Source organism: Rhincodon typus, chromosome 25, assembly GCF_021869965.1.
Source record: "Rhincodon typus isolate 14 chromosome 25, sRhiTyp1.1, whole genome shotgun sequence".
NCBI classification, from domain to species: Eukaryota; Metazoa; Chordata; class Chondrichthyes; order Orectolobiformes; family Rhincodontidae; genus Rhincodon; species Rhincodon typus.
The window spans coordinates 177144-196695 of record NC_063356.1 but is presented as its reverse complement, the minus strand read 5'-3'; the positions used below and the strand labels follow the sequence as shown (position 1 = coordinate 196695).

At 41.2% G+C, this 19552-nt stretch overlaps 1 protein-coding gene across 8 annotated transcripts in view; it reads right to left on the bottom strand.

Annotated features, from left to right (window-relative positions):
• The window catches only part of strip1 (striatin interacting protein 1), a 220487-nt gene that overhangs the window by 29027 nt on the left and 171908 nt on the right, over positions 1-19552 (bottom strand). For 4 of the 8 annotated variants that reach the window (XR_007264743.1, XR_007264741.1, XR_007264742.1 and 1 more), the window contains exons 19-22: positions 18796-18900; positions 17863-18067; positions 9368-9611; positions 4290-4382 (exon numbers count right to left, since the gene is read on the bottom strand). Coding sequence is in view for 2 of the 8 variants with exons in the window: in XM_048611980.1 (XP_048467937.1) it covers positions 6703-6718; positions 9368-9611; positions 17863-18067; positions 18796-18900 (570 nt within the window). In the remaining 6 variants the exon portion in view is untranslated. Of the gene's footprint in view, positions 1-4289; positions 4383-6361; positions 6719-9367; positions 9612-10416; positions 10488-17862; positions 18068-18795; positions 18901-19552 lie in introns of those variants that run through there. The other 4 variants (XR_007264745.1, XM_048611980.1, XM_048611981.1 and 1 more) reach the window with 4 other exon arrangements.

Genomic DNA, 19552 nt, shown 5'->3' with positions numbered 1-19552 from the left:
GAAATAAGGGCCAACATTCCATGAACCTTCCTGATTATCTGCTACACCTGTGTGCTAGCTTTCTGTGTTTCTTGCACAAGTATCCCCAAGTCCCTGTGTGTTGCAGCTTTCTGCAGATTTTTTTCCATTTAAATAATGCTGTGTTCTTTTGTTCTCCCATCCCAAATGTACAACTTCATTTTTCCCATTTTAAATTCCATTTGCCAATTTTTTCCCAACTTACATAACATCACAATATCTCTCTGTAATCTGTTTCTATGTCTCATACCCTGCCTTTCCACTCATTTTTGTAATGTTTGAAAATTTGGCTCGGTACATTCACTTCATTCCTCCAAGTCATTAGCACAAGGGACAAAGAAGAGTGATGAAGGCAGAGCAGTGGACGTTGTCTATATGGGCTTCAGCAAGGCATTTAACAAGGTTCTGCATGGTAGACTGGTTAGCAAGGTTAGATCACATGGGATACAAGGACAGCTAGTGATTTGGATACAAAATTGGCTCCAAGGTAGGAGACAGAGGGTGCTAGTGGAGGGTTGTTTTTCAAACTGGAGGCCTGTGACCAACGGTGTGCCACAAAGATTGGTGCTGGGTCCACTGCTTTTTGTCATTTATATAAATGATTTCGATGTGAATATAGGAAGTATGGTTAGTAAGTTTGCAGATGACATGAAAATTCATGTTGTAGTGGACAGTGAAGAAAGTTACCTCAAGTACGATGGGACCTGGATCAGATTGGCCAATGGGCTGTGCAGTGGCAGCATTTAATTTAGATAAATGTAAGGTGTTGCATTTTGGTAAAGCAATTCAGTGCAGGACTTGTACACTTATTGGTAAGGTCCTGGGGAGTGCTGCCGAGCACAAGACCTTGGGGTGAAGGTTCATAGTTCCTTCAAAGTGGAATCGCAAGTAGACAGAGTAGTGAAGTATGCAGTTGGCACATTTGCATTTATTGATCAGAGGACTGAGTATAGGAGTTGGGACGTCATGTCTCAGCTGTACAGGTAATTGATTAGGTCACTTTTGGAACACTGCATTCAATTCTGGTCTCCCTGCTATAGGAACAATGTTGTGAAACATTAAAAGGTTCAGAAAAGATTTACAAGGACGTTGCCAGGGTTGGAGGGTTTGCGCTATAGGGAGAGGCTGAATAGGCTGGGGCCATTTTCCCTGGAGTGTTGAAGGCTGAGGGGTGACCTTATAGGGGCTTATAAAATCATGAGGGTCATGGATAATGTGAAAAGCCAAGGTCTTTTGCCCAGGGTAGAGGAGTCCAGAAGTCGGCATAGGTTTAAGGTGGGAAAGGTTTAAAAAGGGACATAAGGGGCAACTTTTCCACGCAGAGATTTGTGCGTGTATGGAATGAGCTGCCAGAGAAAGTGGTGGAGGCTGGTACAATTACAACAGTTAAAAGACATCTGGAAGGGTACGTGAATAGGAAGGGTTTAGAGGGATATGGGCCAAATGGTGGCAAACGGAACTAGATTAATTTAGGATATCTGGTCGGCGTGGATGAGTTCATAGAATCATAGAATCCCTACCGTGTGGAAACAGGCCCAACAAGCATCCCAGCCAGACCTATCCCCCTGTAACCCACCTAATCTACACAACCCTGAACACTATGGGCAATTTAGAATAGATAATTCACCTAACCTGCACGTTTGGACTGTGGGAGGAAACCGGAGCACCCGGAGGAAACCCACGCAGACACGGGGAGAACGTGCAAACTCCACACAGACAGTTGCCCAAGGGTGGAATCAAACCCAGGTCCCTGGTTTGTGAGGCAGCAGTGCTAACCACTGAGCCACCGTGCCGCCCCAACTGGACTGAAGGGTCTGTTTCCGTGCTGTACTGATACATCTCTCTGATTATGACTCTATATGTTGTAAAAATTTGCAGTCCCAGCACTGATCCCTGTGGAACCTCACCGGTCTGGGGCCGCCCGCTTGAAAAAGAGCCTCTTATCCCCACTCACTTTTTCCTGCAATGAGCCAACTCGCTATCCATGTCCTTAAGCTACTTCCAACACCGGAGGCTCTTATGACTTTAACCTTTTGTGAGGTACCTTGTCGAAAACCTGCTGGTTCCTAACTATCCAATCTGGTTGAGACTTAGACCATAGGATATAGAAGCAGAATAAGGCCAGTTAGCCCGTTGAGTCTGTTCTGTTGTTCATCGTGGCCGATCTGTTCCTCACCTCCATTTATCTGTTTTCTCCCTGTACCATTCGTTAGTTTCTCTGTCTGTCTATCTATCTGTCTTAAATATGGTCAATGACTTGGTCTCAACAGCCTTCTGTGGCGATGAGGTCCACAGATTCACCTCTTGGCTGAAAAAATTCCTCCTCACCTCAGTTCTGAAGTGTCGTCCCTTCATTCTGAAACTGTGCCCTTGGGCCCTCGTCTGTCCTATTAGTGGAAACATCTTTTCCATATCTACTCTGAAGAGCTGAATTCCAGAGGGGAGGTGAAAATGACAGCCCTTGACATGAAGGTTGCATTCGGCCGAGTGTGGCATCAAGGTGTCCGAGCAAAACTGGAATCAATGCCAATCAGGGGGCAAACACTCTGCTGGTTGGAGTGGTTGTTGTAGATCAGTCATCTCAGCTCCAGGACATCTCTGAAGGTGTTCCTCAGGGTAGTGTCCTCAGCCCAACCATCTTCAGCTGCTTCATCAATGACCTTCCTTCCATCATAAAGTTAGAAGTGGGAATATTCGCCAATGATTGCACAATGTTCAGCACCATTCATGACTCCTCAGATACTGAAGCAGTCCATGTTCAAATACAAGATCAGGACAATATCCAGTCTTGAGCTGACAAGTGGCAAGTAACATTCATGCCATAGAAATACCAGGCAATGACATCACCAATAAGAGACCCTTCAACCGCTGCCCCTTGACATTCAGTGGTGTTACCATCACTGAATTCCCCCACTATCAACATCCTGGGGGTTGTCATTGACCAGAAACTTAACTGGATCACCACATAACAACAGCAGATCAGAGGGTAGGAATACTGTCAAGACTCACTGGGGTAGCACACTGGAAATCAAGCTCTGCTGTTCCTGCAATTGTCAGAAAAGTTAAAAATGTTATCAAAATACGTAAAGTCCCCAACTTACCTGTTGGATAGGCCCAGGTTAAAAGAAAACAAGATAAGGCTCCTGTACTAAGCAAGAACTACTATTTATTATAAGTAAACAGATTCTACTTACAGGTAAACAACTACGAATGGTCGACATAATACCCTACTGGTTAAAATTCTAACCTTGTCTAAGAATTGCCTTTATTACATATACAGACAAATTACTGGGAACACAGTTCAATAGCAACAGTTCTCAGGATTTTATGGGATGTTCCTTTTGTTTCCCAAGTCCTTCAGTTCTCTCATCTTTTCCTCCGGTACTCACATCTTCACAGGATTTACAGAGGAACTGGTTCACAAATTACAAAGTCTCTGACTTATCTTTAGCTACAGGCAAGGTCCCAGAAGACTGGAGAATAGCCAATATTATTCCTTTGCTTAAGGGCAACAGGGATAACTCAGGAAATTATATGCCAATGAGCCTTACTTCGCTTCAACTAACCAGCTGTGATAACGTGACTTACAATGAGTTTCAGTAATTTGCTTCTGAAAAGTGCAGAAACTCTTTCCACAATTTTTGCTTTTAAAATAGTCCTTTCTCACTTCAATCCAGACAAAAATGCCAAAAAGATATAGCCTTTCACTCTTGACGTGGAAAGGTCACATCACCTTATCCAATTCTGCTACAAATCTTGCCATAGGTCACGTTGCTCAGACCCTTATAAGATTTCACCCTTTGTGACTGACCCCTTAATGCCCAATTTCTGTCAGATACATGGCATAAAGTGTTTCATAGGACAGATTTCAGTTTTTAGTTGGTATGACTCTTTTTTAAGTCTCATATCAGTTGCCTGCTAATTAATGTCTGATCTATGTTGATTTTAGTTTATTATATTAAAAATCTTAAAATGTGACACCTTCCCCATTGATAGCTTTCTATTGGCATCATGGAGATTCATTTCTTTTAAAGTTTTTTTTAGGGAAATGTAATACTCTGTTCGAGCAGTGGGAAATATTTGCCAACATCTAATCCTCAGTTCCTACTCCCTTAGCTAAAGGAGAAGTAAAGATTGTGGGTCAGACTGACATACATACTCTAGAAAGGTCCCTATTTTAGCTTTTTGATCAGTTTTCTCCACTATATCTAAGCCTTTAACTTCCTTGTTATTTCTACACATCTATTTATATTTCTGAGCCTTGATCTTACCTGGTTCAAGTGCAGCCCATCTCGGCGGTACAGATCCATCTTTGACTCTCTTTGGTCTTCCAGCTTTACAAGCTACACCCTTGGCAGCAGCATCTGCAAATGACATGCAAGCTGACATAGGTGATTGGTACTTACATTAATCTCAATTCCTCCACTGTGACTGTACTGTCAGGCTTCTCTTCTATTGCTTCTCATGAAAAGTTTGCAATTTTCTTCAAAATAAATAATGGGAATACAAACCAGGCTATAAATCATAAAAGGTTTTACATTTACATTCAGGCTTCAGCAATTATAAAATTTGTCGTATTCTTCTCAAAACTGCAATATTCCATTGGGGTTCATAAATCACGGAGAGGAAAAGGTACAACTCTAGTGAAGTTCAGTCACAAACAAATTAATTTATAGAATTTAACTATTTACTAACATACATAAAACTTGGTGTTAAATAAGAAAAAAGGAACACATGCAATTGCGTGGACAGCAATGCTTTGGCAGAAAGGTCCGATATACCATGGGCTCCATTTTATAACTATGATTGATCTGAATTAAAGTTCTCTTGCAAATGCATTATTGTGTCAACAGCAACTGTTTGAACCTGCAGCCCACATTACAGACAGGCATTGAAGAACCAAAGTGCCACGTGCTACAGTTATCTCACGAGAACATAAGAAACAGGGACAGGAATAGGCCATTTGGCCCCTTGAGTCTGCTCTGTCATTCAACAAGATCATGGCTGATCTTTTCACGGACTCAGCTCCACTTACCCACCCGCTTTATTGTTCAAAAAACGATCTTTGTCTTAAAAACATTCAATGAGGTAGCCTCAACTGCTTCATTGGGCAGGGAATTCCACAGATTCACAACCTTTGAGAGAAGTTCCGTCTCAACTTAGTCAGAAATCTACTCCCTTTCATTTTGAGGCTATGCCTCCCAGTTCTAGTTTCACCCGCCACTGCAAACAATCTCGGTGCTTCTATCTTATCTATTCCCTTCATAATGTTATACGTTTTGATAAGATCCTTCCTCATTCTTGTAAATTCTAATGAGTATAATCCCAGTCTACTCAATTTCTCATAAGCCAACACTCTCAACTCTGGAATCAACCTAGTGAACGTTGTCTGCACCAGCTGTAGTGCCAGTACATCCTTTCTCAAGTAAGGAGACCAAAACTGTACACAATACTCCAGGTGTGACCTCACCAGCACCTTACAAAGCTGCAGCATATCCTCCCTGTTTTTGAACTCCATCCCTCTAGTAATGAAGGACAATATTCCATTTGCCTTCTTAATTACCTGCTGCACCTGCAAACCAACTTTTTGTGATTCATGCACAAGGACACCTGGGTCCCTCTGCATGGCAGCATGCTGCAATTTTTCACCATTTAAATAATAGTCCATTTTGCTGTTATTCCTACCCAAATGGATGACCTTGCCTTTATCAATAATGTACTCCATCTGCCAGACTATTGCCAACTCACTTAACCTATCTATAAACCTCTGCAGACTTTCAGTGTCCTCTGTAAACTTTGCGCCACCACTCACTTTAGTGTCATCTGTAAACTTTGACACACTAGATTGGTCCCAGAGTCCAAATCCTTTATGTAAATTGTAAACAATTGTAGTCCAGCACTGATCCCTTAGGTACACCGTTAGCCACTGATCTCCAACCAGAAAAACACTCATTTATCCCCACTCTTTGGTTTCTGTTAGTTAACCAATCCTCTATTCATGCTAATACAGTACCCGTAATGCTGTGCATCTTTATCGTATGCAGCAGTTTTTTGTGCAACACCTTGTTAATTGCCTTCTGGAAATCCCAATTCACCACATCCACCGGTTCCCCATTGTCCACCACGCCCATAATGTCCTCAAGAATTCCATTAATTTAGTTATACATGACCTGCCTTTCGTGACCCCATACTGCATCTGTCCAATTTCTATCCAGATGTCTCACTATTCCTTCCTTAGTGATAGATTCAACCATTTTCTCAATTTGTATATCAGCAGTTAAGCTGAGTAATGCACATATAATTGGTTTGTGAGAATCAGAGATTTGTGAGAATAAAATCAATGTTTTTTAAGCAGGAATGTAAATTTATTCAAATACCACCAGCACATTTAGGTCAGGGAATTTACCAAATTTATCCTGGCCTTTGTTTTCTAAATGCAGATTTAAAATAACATTTCAATGCTAGAAATACAAATCAATATACAGTTTAGCAAGTACCTTATTAAAAATTATAACTTTCATTTGCTGATTGATTTACCTTCTATTTCTAGTATTTTCATTCCATTTTTTCAGTCAGATAATTAACAGTGAAGATGACTCTTGGTAATTTTGCACTGATTAATTTGCACACGTTGAAATCGATCCACAAAACTAAGATGGTAATAGAAAAACATACTAGAAATACTCAGTTCAGGCAACATCTGTGGAGAGAAAAGATGTTAATGTTTCAGATTGAGGTTTTCTTCACAGATGCTCCTTGGCCTGCTGGGTATTTTCAGCATATTCTGTTTTTAATTCAGATTCCCATCATTCACATTTTAATATTAGCTTTCATAAAACAAAAACATTCTGATAAAATCGGGGAGTCAAGGTATGGAAGAAGTCATTTCAGGGCAGTGATGTCGATAAAACATTCTGAGTTAGTGTCTCAAAATCCTCAATTTGTTACTTACATATCAACAGACACCTAGGTCTATACAACAGCAGTGACTTGTTAAAATTTGAAATGGATTGCCTGAATTTGTGGTGCAGGTAGTCATTCCTCTGTACCCATGAGGGTTCCATTCCTGACAGCCCCACAAATAATGAAATTCTTGAGTGAGGAGCTTGTTAAAAATAGGTTAAAAATCACAGATACATGATTTTTGCTCGTGTATATTGATTTTTGTTGTTAATTATTTTTTAATCCGGGTAGGCAAATTCACAATTCGTGATTTCAAAGCCTTCAAAAGAAAGCTCAATTATTATCTGGAGTAAAAACAATTGCAAGGCTATGAGGAAAGATGGGCAAGGATGACGAGGTGAATTGATCTTGCGAGAATCGGCATGGACACGACAAGTCAAATGTCTTCCTCGGTGCTATAACCATTCTATGATCCTATGAATAGTTCATTTAATTTGCTACTGTTACCATTGCAAAGAAGTTAAGGTTAAGGTTCCTCTCTCCAACAATGGAAGCAATTCACTTTTCTCATTTAGCATCTGGAAGAAAGGAGCAGTCAACGTTTCAGGTATTACCCTACTTCAGGGCATTCCGAGGAAGGGTCACCAGATCGGAAACGTTAACTCTGATTTTTTTTTTTTTTTACAGATGCTACCAGACCTGCTGAGCTTTTCCAGCACCTTCTGTTTTTAATACCTGAAATGTTGACTGCTCCTTTCCTCCAGATGCTGCCTGGCTTGCTGTGTTCTTCCAGCCTCCTGTTTGTCTACCTTGGATTCCAGCATCTGCAGTTCTTTTGTCTCTCACTTTTCTCATTTGCTTTGTATCCAGCTACAATCATTCAACCTTGTGACTGAGAAACATTTTCACATTCAAAATACGACACTTGTTCATGTCCCTTTCAAATATTTTTCATCATAATGGCTATTTTATGGCTCTATTCTAATCCTTTTGGTTATAAGGATGGGCACAACTCTTGATAAGTCCATAACTAGCTTGATGACAAAGCAGCAGGTACATCTTTAGATCACTTCTGATAAAATAATGCATTAATCAAGTTGATGAAGCAAGAAGTAAACTAAAATACATTTTTAAAAGGGCTATAAACAACAGTAGAATGATGGTTCTCCTTGTGTTTGACACTGGAAAAATAACACTAAGAATTTAAGTGGATATACAGATAACAAAATATGCTGGTCATTTTCTATTTAGATCAGGCATTACATGTCAGAGGAGTGAATGGAAAGGGATCTAGTTCATTACGATTCTCTACAACTGGAACGAATGTTAACTGATTTACTTAAAGCATCACAAGTCTACACAGTTGGAACTAATGGAAAGGATTCGATTCTCTGCATTCTCCAGAAGTTCTCTTGGAGATCCATGAAGTGGGATTTAATTGATTCTTTAGAATATTGCTCCTAAAACAGGTGTTTGACTGTTGCAACATGACTGAACGTTGTAAAGATGCAGCATGAGGTCTCACAGAATTACAGATTCTCAGACGTATTTTGGCACAGAAGGAAGCCATTCAGCCTATCATGTCAGCAACAGCTCCTTAAACAAACATCATTATCTAATGTCAATCTCCTGCTTTTTTCGCATACCCTTACACACTATTTCTTTCCAAATAATCATTCAATGCCCTCTTGAAAGCCTCAATCGAACCTGCCTTCACATCACATTTCCAAACACTTCATTCTATAACTTAACTATTTGCTAGGTGAGAAAGCTTTTTCACACACCACTTTAAAACAATTAAGGTTCCACTCACAATGTCCAAGACATCTGTACTAGGGCCAGAAAATCTTGCATTATGTACTTAACAATTACATAAGAGCAATGCAATATATATATATCAAAACTAGAATTCTAGTGGTAAACAAAATTCAATTCTTGGTTAATATTAACAACAAGTCGACACAAACATAAAATAGTATTTTACTGCTTTTCCATCAGATCTACCTTTTCACTACAGTTAACGATCAGTCAATTGATTCCCTGTGGCTTGAAATGTTGCTCAATTGCTACTTCTTTTGATTCTTTCATCTCCTTTCTTGCACACCTTAGTTCGTGGAGTTATGGCTGTCCTCTGATACCTCAACCAAGTGTTTAATCATGTGCGAGCCAAAACAAGTTATTTAACAAAACGAGTCATGACAGGCCCAATGATATCCCACATAATTACCACATAAGCACTTTCCAACAGATACTAGGGACTTGGCATTCAGTTTAGCACCACATACAATAGTTGGAAAGAAAATTTGCTTTGATTCCCATCAAGATGTTGATAAATAAAATTGTAGCATCTTTCAGCTTACAAAACCTAAGTTCATGAAGACATTGACTAATTTATTAAACAGTTACAGAATGATTGACTATGAAACAGAATAGAGTTGGAAATTACTGAAGAAGCTCCTCCCAGCTGATTGGTTTCGAGAACACTTCCCTCTCAAGCCACAAGTCATAGTTCATTTGGAATTCCTCTGGCAGCACCAGCTGCTGTCCCAGTACACTCTGCAAACAGTTATCCACTGGAGCAAAATCAGGATTACTTGGATTTTTGTCATATCTGCGACTATTAAAACGTTCAATGTTGGCTCTCAATGCACATTCCTCAGCCTGAAAATCCCACGGACGGGCGTCAAGATCTAAAAATAACATTTTTGAAATTAGAATACTAAAGTTAAAACTATTGTCATTTAAAATTGACTTTAAACGATAATGTTTTATTCTTTATCAATGATTTAGCTTTTTTTAGGATATAAGATCTGAAGTATTCAAATTTAGAAGGCCTTTGGCTTCATCATTCCAGAATATGAATGCCCATTAATTTCCCACTAAGTTTACAGATCTAAAAGAAAATTCCACTCAAAAATGCAATTGCACTTGAAATTCTATCATAAAGAATGCAAGAATAAAAATACAACACTACCTTCATATTTCACTGCAGGTCAGCCTAGATTATAGATTTAAGCATAATTGAGCTGGAAAATCAGTCAGCTCCGAGATTTCAGACTGCCTTGCGATACTATCCCTCCCACCATGAATCTCCACTGCAATCCATGTGAAAACACATGACACAAGTATCTTCACCAAACAGACTGCAGTGATTAAAGATGGAGTTTACAAACTTCTCATTGGGAAAACTGACCAATAACTCCTAGTACTGTGAGAAAAGACCATATTATCCAAAATGAATACTAAAACAAAATGAAAAAATTGGGGGTGCAAATAATCATGCTGGCCAACGAAGAAGTACTTCACTGGAGAAGGGTCATTTTTAGATGTTTTCAGGCAAGTGCAGTGTAAATACATTATCTTTTTTATGTTTTTGTATTTTTCATTAGGAACTGAAATGAGAAAAGGGCTGTTTTCAAAATCAAAGGTTGTAGAACGGATTGCTACACCTTACAAAAATCACATTACAAAAAAATCATCGTAAGTGGAGCTCACCCTATTGCTTTGTTCAAGCAGTGGAGGAGGTTGGTTGCAGATGGGATGTCACCAGGGTCTGAAATCAAAAGCTGTGTACAAAATGAGATTCAGCCAGAAGAAGTAGCTGATTAGTTTGTGGAGAGATGACTAGTTGTCAATGCCAAAAGCCATCAGTCTGCCAACAACTATATGATTGGCTCCTGGGTGGCTAAAACAAAGAACAAAGAAAATTACAGCACAGGAACAGGCCCTTTGGCCCTCCAAGCCTGCGCCGATCCAGATCCTCTATCTAAGCCTGTCGCCTGTTTTCCAAGGATCTGTATCCCTCTGCTCCCTGCCCATTCATGTATCTGTCTAGATACATCTTAAATGACGCTATCGTGCTCGCCTCTACCACCTCCGCTGGCAACGCGTTCCAGGCACCCGCCACCCTCTGCGTAAAGAACTTTCCACACATATCTCCCTTAAACTTTTCCCCTCTCACCTTGAAATCATGACCCCTAGTAATCGAGTCCCCCACTCTGGGAAAAAGCTTCTTGCTATCCACCGTGTCTATACCTCTCATGATTTTGTAGGCCTCAATCAGGTCCCCCCTCAACCTCCGTCTTTATAATGTAAATAATCCTAATCTACTCAATCTCTCTTCATAGCTACTGCCCTCCATACCAGGCAACATCCTGGTGAACCTCCTCTGCAGCATCTCCAAAGCATCCACATCCTTTTGGTAATGTGGCGACCAGAACTGTACGCAGTATTCCAAATGTGGTTGAACCAAAGTTCTATACAACTGTAACATGATCTGCCAACTCTTGTGCTCAATACCCCGTCCGATGAATGAAAGCATGCCGTATGTCTTCTTGACCACTCTATCGACCTGTGTTGCCACCTTCAGGCTACAATGGACCTGAACACCCAGATCTCTCTGTGCATCAATTTGCCCCAGGGCTTTTCCATTTACCGTATAGTTCGCTCTTGAATTGGATCTTCCAAAATGCATCACCTCGCATTTGCCTGGATTGAACTCCATCTGCCATTTCTCCGCCCAACTCTCCAATCTATCTATATTCTGCTGCATTCTCCGACAGTCCCTTTCACTATCTGCTACTCCACCAATCTTAGTGTCATCTGCAAACTTGCTAATCAGACCATCTACACCTTCCTCCAGATCATTTACGTATATCACAAACAACAGTGGTCCCAACACGATCCCTGTGGAACACCACTGGTCACAGTTCTCCATTTTGAGAAACTCCCTTCCACTACAACTCTGTGTCTCTCGTTGCCCAGCCAGTTCTCTATCCATCTAGCTAGTACACCCTGGACCCCATGCGACTTCACTTTCTCAACGTATGTGGGTATGAACGATACTGCCAGAAGCCTTCAGACCTCTGGAAGAGGGAGTGGTGTGGTTCTCTGCAGTAGGAAAAAAACCTTAATCCTACAGAAAACCACTTTATTTTCCCTCAACAGTAGCTTTCAACCAGGAACGAAGAGACTTTGCAATTAAGGTACCAGTTCACCTGCGCCTCCTGTGAAGACGTGAAGAACCACCTCGAGAAAAGAGATTGAAGAACTTGAAGAATAAAAAAAAGTGTAATCACTCTGATGGGATTATACAATAGCCCATCATCCCCCAACAGGCGCAGTGACAGTGAGGAACAACAATGTAGGCAGATTATGGAAAGATGAAATAACAACGGAGTTGTCATTGTGGGTGACTTTAACTTCCCTAATACCGACTAGGATTTTCTTAGAGCAAAAGGCTTATACTGGGCAGAATTTGTCAGATGCATCCAAGAGGGTTTCTTGAAACAGTATGTGGATAGTTCAAACAGAAGATAGGCCATACTGGACCTTGCTTGGCTAATGAGCTTGATCAGGTGACTGACCTTTCAGTGGGAGAGCATTTTGGAAACAGTGGTCACAACTCCTCAAGTTTTAAGATAGCAATGAATAAGTCAGGACCTTGTAGCAAGGTACTAAACTGGGGGAGGGAAAATTGTCAGTATTTGGCAGGAGCTTGGGAGAGTTAATTGGGAGCAGCTGTTATCAGGCAAGTACACACTTGATATGTGGGAATTGCTTAAAGACCTGTTGGTGAGAGTTCAGGACCAGCATGTTCCAGTAAAGAGGAAGGACAATGATGGCAAGGTATGGCACCCGTGGATAACAAGGGAGGTTGTGAATTTATCAAAATAGAAACAGAAGCATATTTAAGGTTTAGGAAGCTAAAATTGGACAGGGCCCATGAGGAATGTAAAGAAAGCAGGGAAGAACTCAAATAGGGAATTAGGAGATCAAGGAGGGGCAATGAAATGACCTTGGCAAATAGGGCTAAAGAGAATCCCAAGGCATTCAATACATACAATAAAAATAAGAGGATAACTAGGGAGTAGACAGGACCACTCAAGGATAAAGGAGGGAACTTGTGCTTGGAGACAGAGGATATTGATGAGATCATTGTATTGGTATTCACCCAGAAGAACGACGTGGAGGACAGTGAGATTAGTGTGGTGCACACTACTATGCTAGGGCATTTTGAGATCAAGAAAGAAGTGGTGTTGGATCTCTTAAGAGCATTAAGGTGGATAAGTCCCCAGGGCCCAATGGTATCTACCACAGGTTAGTGAGAGAGGCAAGAGAGGAGATTGTTGGAACCTTGACCAAGATCTCTGGATTCTGGCTAGCTAGTGGAGAGATCACAGAGGACTGGTGAGGGGCTAATGTTGTTCCTCTGTTCAAGAGGGGAAACAGGGTAATCTAGGAAACTATAGACTGGTGGGTCTCACATTGGTGGTTGGGAAGCTAGTGGAGGCAATTCTTAGGGACAGGATTTACAAGTATTTTGAAAAGCATGGGCTAATTAGGGATAATTTTTATTGAATCTTTCAGAGGTAACAAAGGTGAACAATGAGAGTAAAGCAGTGGATGTTATTTACTTGGATTTTAATAAGGCTTTTGGCAAGGTCCTGCATGATAGGTTCATCCAGAAGATTAAGTTGCAGCCCCTTGGATTCAGAATTGGCTTGTCTACGGAAGGCAGAGGATAATGGTGGAAGGGTCTTTTTCTGGCTGGAGGTCCATGACTATAGGTGTTTTGCAGGGATCCGTACCAGGTGAGAGGTACTGCATTTTTGGGGATCAAATGTTAAGGAAAAGTATACAGTTTATGGCAGTACCCTGAACAGCATTGACGTACAGAGGGATCTTGGGGTTCAGGTCCGTAGCTCCCTGAAAGTGGGTACTCAAGTAGACAGAGTGGTAAAGAAGGCACATGGCATGCTTGCCTTTATTGGTCACGATGTCATGATGCAGGTTTATAAGACTTTGATTTGACCGCACCGAGAGTATTGCATTTAATTCTGGTCGCCACATTACAGAAAGGATGTGGAGGCTTTGAAGGGGGCGCAGAAGAGGTTTCCTAGGATGCCACCTAGATTAGAGGGTATGAGCTATAAGCAGAGGCTAGAAAAACTAGGGTTGGTTTCTCTGGAATGGCAGAGGCTGAGGGGAAAGTTGATAGAAGTCTATCGAATCATGAGATGCATAGATAGGGTTGACAGTCAGAACCTTTTTCTCAGAAATGTCTCATACTCGGGGGAAAGTTCAAAGGAGATGTGAGGGACAAGCTGTTTTTACATAGACAGTGGTAGGGGTCTGAATGTGCTGTCACGGATAGTGAAGGAGGCAGATTATAGGGGCTATTAAGGGACTTTTAGATAAATACATGAAAATGCAAGGAATAGACAAAGAGCAGGCAGAAGGGATTAGCTTAATTTGGTGTCATGTTTGGCACAACATTGTGGGTTGAAGGGCTGTGCTGTACAATTGTTCTATGAAGAACAGCAATCCTGGCAATCAAAAGGATAACCTCAGCAAACAATGCGGACTGGGGACGCTGAAATTCATTCTATCCTTTCCAAATCTACTGGTATTTTCCAAAGATGTAACTAGTAGAGTTGATCGAGGGAGCCAGCAGACACGGTTTAGTTGGACGTCCAGAAGGCTTTTGACATAGTCCCACATAAAAGATTAATGTGCAAGATTAAAACACATGGGATTGGGGTAGTGTATGGAAATGGATTTGAAAAGTTGGTTAATAGACAGTATACATGGCTCTTTTTCTGAATGCAGGCAGTAACTAGTGGGATTGGTACTAGGACCCCAGCTATTCACAATACATGTTAGTGTTTGAGACGAGGAAAATAAAAGTAATATCTCAAAATTCATGGATGGCACAAAGCTGGGTGGAAGGGTGAGCTGTGAGGATGCAGTGTGATTTGGACTGGCTGAGTCAGTGGGAAAATGCATGGTAGATGCAGTAAAATGTGGATTAATATGAGATTATCCACTTTGTTAGCAAAAATAGGAAAGCTGATTATTTATTTGAATGGCTGTACGTTGAGACAATGTTCAATGAGATCTCAGTGTCCTCATGTACCAGTTTCTGAAAGCATGCCAGTGCAGCAGGTGGTAAAGGTGGCTAATTGTACAGGGCATTGGTGAAGTCACACCTGGAATATTGTGTGCAGTTTTGGTGTCCTTACTGGAGGAAGAAGGTTCTTGCACGAGAGAGAGTGCAGCAAAGGTTTTCCAGATTGATTTCTGAGATTGCAGGATTGATGTATAAGGAGAGATTGAGTCAGTTAGGATTGTATTCACTGGAGTTTAGAACAATGGTTGCATATCTCATAAAAAGCTATAAAATTCTAACTACACTAGACAGGTTAGATGCAAGAAGGATGTTCCCAATGGTAGAGGAGTCCAGAACGAGGACTAAGATGAAGAAAAACTTTTTTTTAACCCAGAGAGTAGTGAGCCTGTGGAATTCACTACCACAGAAAGTGGTTCAGGCCAAATTATGTGCTTTCAAGGAGGAGGCTGGAGGAATCAAACAATTTTGGGATGGGGGTGGGGTGGTTTGGGATTACGGAATTGAGTTTGATGATTAGCCATGACCATAATGAATGGAGGAGCAGGCTTGAGGAGTTGAATGACCTACTCCTGCTTTGATCTTCTATGTTTCCCTCCACCCATAACACCAAGTGTGAATGCATGCAGTTGCGTTTATTTGTATTTTTTAAGGGAAGAGAAGGCAAATTGGAAATTTAAACATTGTCTAAATGTCAATAGCTCATAGTTGTTTATCTGTAGGTAGAATCACAGAATCTATTAATTTGTAATAAATATTCATTCTTGTTGGGTAAATGTGACAATACTACGGCTTCAAGAGGTGTAACTTATTTTGTTTTTTTTAAAATGAAGGAAGGTTGAGGCAAAGGTAGTGAGCAGTCAGCTCCAGAGCCAATACAGTAAACAACTTCAAAAACAAAATTGCTGGAGAAGCTCAGCAGGTCTGGCAGCATCTGTGAAGGAAAAAACAAGAGTTAACGTTTCGGGTCCGGTGACCCTTCCTCAGAACTGATCGTGGCTGGGAAAACGTCAGTTTATATGCAGAAAATAGGGAGGTGGGTGGGGTAGGCAGTAAACGATAGGATAGAGCCCAAAGCGAGAGAAAGACAGTTGGACAAAGGAGTTGCTAATGATCAGGCTGGGAGGGTGACTAGTTGTTAATGGGGACTGTTAGTGACTAACAACAGGGCGTGTGTAATGGCAGGCTATGTGGGAACAAGGACTGGTGTATGGGGTCGGGGGCTGGGACATGGGAGAGTTTAGACCCTAAAATTATCGAACTCAATATTGAGTCCAGAGGGCTGTAGGGTCCCCAAGTGGAAAATGAGGTGTTGTTTCTCCAGCTTGCGTTGGACTTCGCTGGAACACTGCAGCAAGCCAGAGGCAGAGATGTTGGCCAGCGAGCAGGCTGGTGCATTGAAGTGGCAGGCAACAGGTAGTTCAGGGTCTTTTTTGTGAGCAGAACGTAGATGTGCTGGGAAGCGGACACGAAGTCGATGCTTCGTTTCCCCAATGTAGAGGAGACCACATTGTGAGCAGCGAATGCAGTAGACTAGATTCTGGGAAGTGCAGGTGAAGTGTTGCTTCGCCTGGAAGGTATGTTTGGGCCCTTGGATACTGGGGAGGGAGGAGGTAAATGAGCAGGTGCTGTACCTTCGCCGGTTACAGGGGAAGGTGCCGTAGGACTGTGGGGAGGTGTTGGGGGTGAAGGAAGTGTGGACCAGGGTGTCCCGGAGGGAACGGCCCCTGCAGAAGAATTCAAGGGAGGGGAGGGGAATGTGTGTCTGGTGGTGGCATCTTGCTGGAGGTGGCGGAAATGGCACCTGATGATCTTCTGGATGTGGATGCTGGTGGGATGGTAGGTGAGGATAAGGGGAACCCTATTGCTGCTGCGGGAGAGAAGGGAAGGGGTGAGTGTGGAAGTCGGGGAGATGGGTCAGACCTGGTTGAGGGCCCTGTCAACAACAGAGCTGGGAAATCCTCCGCTGAGGAAGAAGGTGGACATTTCGGAGGCTCCCTTGTCGAAGTTGTCCTCATTTGAACACATGCGACGGAGGCGGAGGAACTGAGGGAATGGGATGGAGTCTTTACAGAAAGTGGGGTATGAGGATGTATAGTCCAGGTAGCTGTGAGAGTCAGTGGGTTTATAGTGGTCAGTCGATCCCCAGAAATGGAAACAGAAATGTTGAGGAAGGGAAGGGAGGAGTCAGGGATAGACCAGTTGAAAGTGAATAAACGGCTTGTTCGGCCTTGGGGTTTATTTTTAAGATGTTGGAACTATAGAAACAGCCTTAACGGGTGGGGTCAAGCTCTCACAGAACCAGGATTTTTGGTTTTAGCTTTCTGCATTTGCTGGGATCTTTAAGCTGGAGTTCAAGCTCTTATTTCTCTCTCTGTTACAGCTAAAAGCTGGGGTTGTCTTCCTGCAGCTACAATTACATGCGAGACAATCTGTTTACTGAATTTGCCTTTGTCAAGGCTGTGTTTATGGGGTGTTACTGCATTGGAACAGTTACTGTTTAGTAGGTAATTAATGTATTATTCTGTAAAGTTTTCCAATAGAGTTAAGTTATTCCAATTTTTTCTTTCTTTTAACTATAGCATATAAATATAGTGAATTTTGCTTCAAGACCAATTGGAATGCATCTGGAATGCAATGCCTGGCACTTGCCTTTAAAATAAGAAAACATTAGTCAGTAGGCTACCTTCTTCATACTTTCAGGGGGTTTGGTCTGGTCCATAACAAAAGAAACCTGGACTATGTTTTTCATTCGTCAGGATCTAAGAAGATAGATGAATTGGGGAATTTAAGTGTCGTTTGACAAATCTTTAATTCTTATGATAACTCCGGGAAGAGTAGAGTTTGATATCCAATCTATCCCAACAATTTAAAGGACATCTTTCCAGGAAGGGAGTCATTTACAGGGCAAAGATAACATGAAGATTAGAGCAAAATTAATCATAGCATCAATCTTTTGATTTCTATTGCAAAAGAACTGAGAGTAAGGTTTATATTTCTTATTTTTTTACATACAAACATTAAACACATACCATTCCCATAAGCCCAGTCGTCATTCAGTCGATGGCGCACCTTCTGATAGATTGCAGACATTGTCTTCATGTTGCTCTTCCGCCATTGGCGACCCAAGTATTTGGTCTGTACCTTCAGCAACTTCAGAACATATAACTGCATCATGGCTTGTTTCACTTTGAGTGCTCGTTTCAGGATTGGAGCTGACTTAAATACTACCAGCATCTACATAATGAAAAACTAATATTCACTAAAGGCAATGAATGAGAGTCAGTTTTTAAAAACTCTCCTTGTAGAATAGCATTTTACACAATTTCTCACAATTTCTTCAACCACAATTTGGTAAGCACTTAAAATTCCCAAAAGTGTTGGCATGACAGATTACTGAATTTATTTTATATTTTAGGGATTTACAGCTGTTACTTAGTGTTGAATAAACATTATGGTCCATGGTGGGTCCTCATATCTGGAAACTGTTGAAAAGCCGCTGATATGATTCACTGACAAACATTAAAGTATCCACTGTACTCATCCATTTTCTTTTTAAAGACTGGATGCAATATTTTGTTAGTCAAAATACTTAATGTAACATTGTACTGTACAGAGTGCTGTAACAGATCTTTTAACAAGTGGACGACAAGCAGGCACGATAAATTTCAAGTTTTCAGGAAGGTCATTCTCCTTTTATTTTTAAGGTTTCACCGTTCACTTTCCCATTGAATCGGAGCTTTTAAAATCTAACAATATGAAACAATGGGCACCTACTTATGCTGGTGCATCAGAAACTGTACAATGAGTGAGCTGCTAGCCTGTATCAGGATTGAGGTTTTGCTCTTTTCATTACTACAGTTGAGTTTTCCCATAAATGTTTTATATAAAAAGAGGCCACTGCATTTACTATTTGAAATATTATGAATCGCATTTAAATGTACAATTGACATGCTCAGACGCACCATTGTCCTTGAATGTTTCCATTTGGTCAGTTTATTAAGGATTCGAAGGAGGTTTATGCACGAAAAGAGATTCCTCCAGCAGAACTGGTTATTATCTCCTGTTTCCTAGATGGGGTAAACAAATTGAATAAATGTTTGAACATTCACCCAATGTAACCAAACATATTAAATTGCCAATAGTTATGATGAGTAATATTTTTAACTTCTTTGGTTCTAAGGTACTGTAAAGATCGCGCCTTTTTATTTATGATTGTTGATTTAATTTGGACTTGGACTGTTTTACAGCAAAAAACGGACCAAGGAATTGCTGAATTTTGCAAAAGCGATTTATTGAAACTGACAGCCTACTCCTGCTCCTAGTTCTTATGTTCTTATGTTCTTATTCTAAGTCATGTTTACACTGATGCCTGGCAAGCAATGGTGGAGGTATAAGAGTAGGTTGCATGTTTCTGGGGCGAGTATACAAGGTGAGATGCATCTAGCAAAAGCCTGCTGATTGGTTTGTGGAGTTGTGGATGCCAAAGGTCATCACCCTGACAATAGCTACTTGATTGGCTTCTGGGTAATTGAACAGCTTGTGGTATGAACAGTACTGACAGAAGCCTTTGGATGCTGAAAGGGCAGGTGTTGCCTCTCCCTTTCCATTAAAATACCCAAAGCCACCAGTTTCTGTAAACGTTTGCCATTAACCAGCATAATTTGTGAACCAGCTGCTCTGTGCCACCTGTGAAGAGGTGAGAAAACCTGAAGGAAAAGA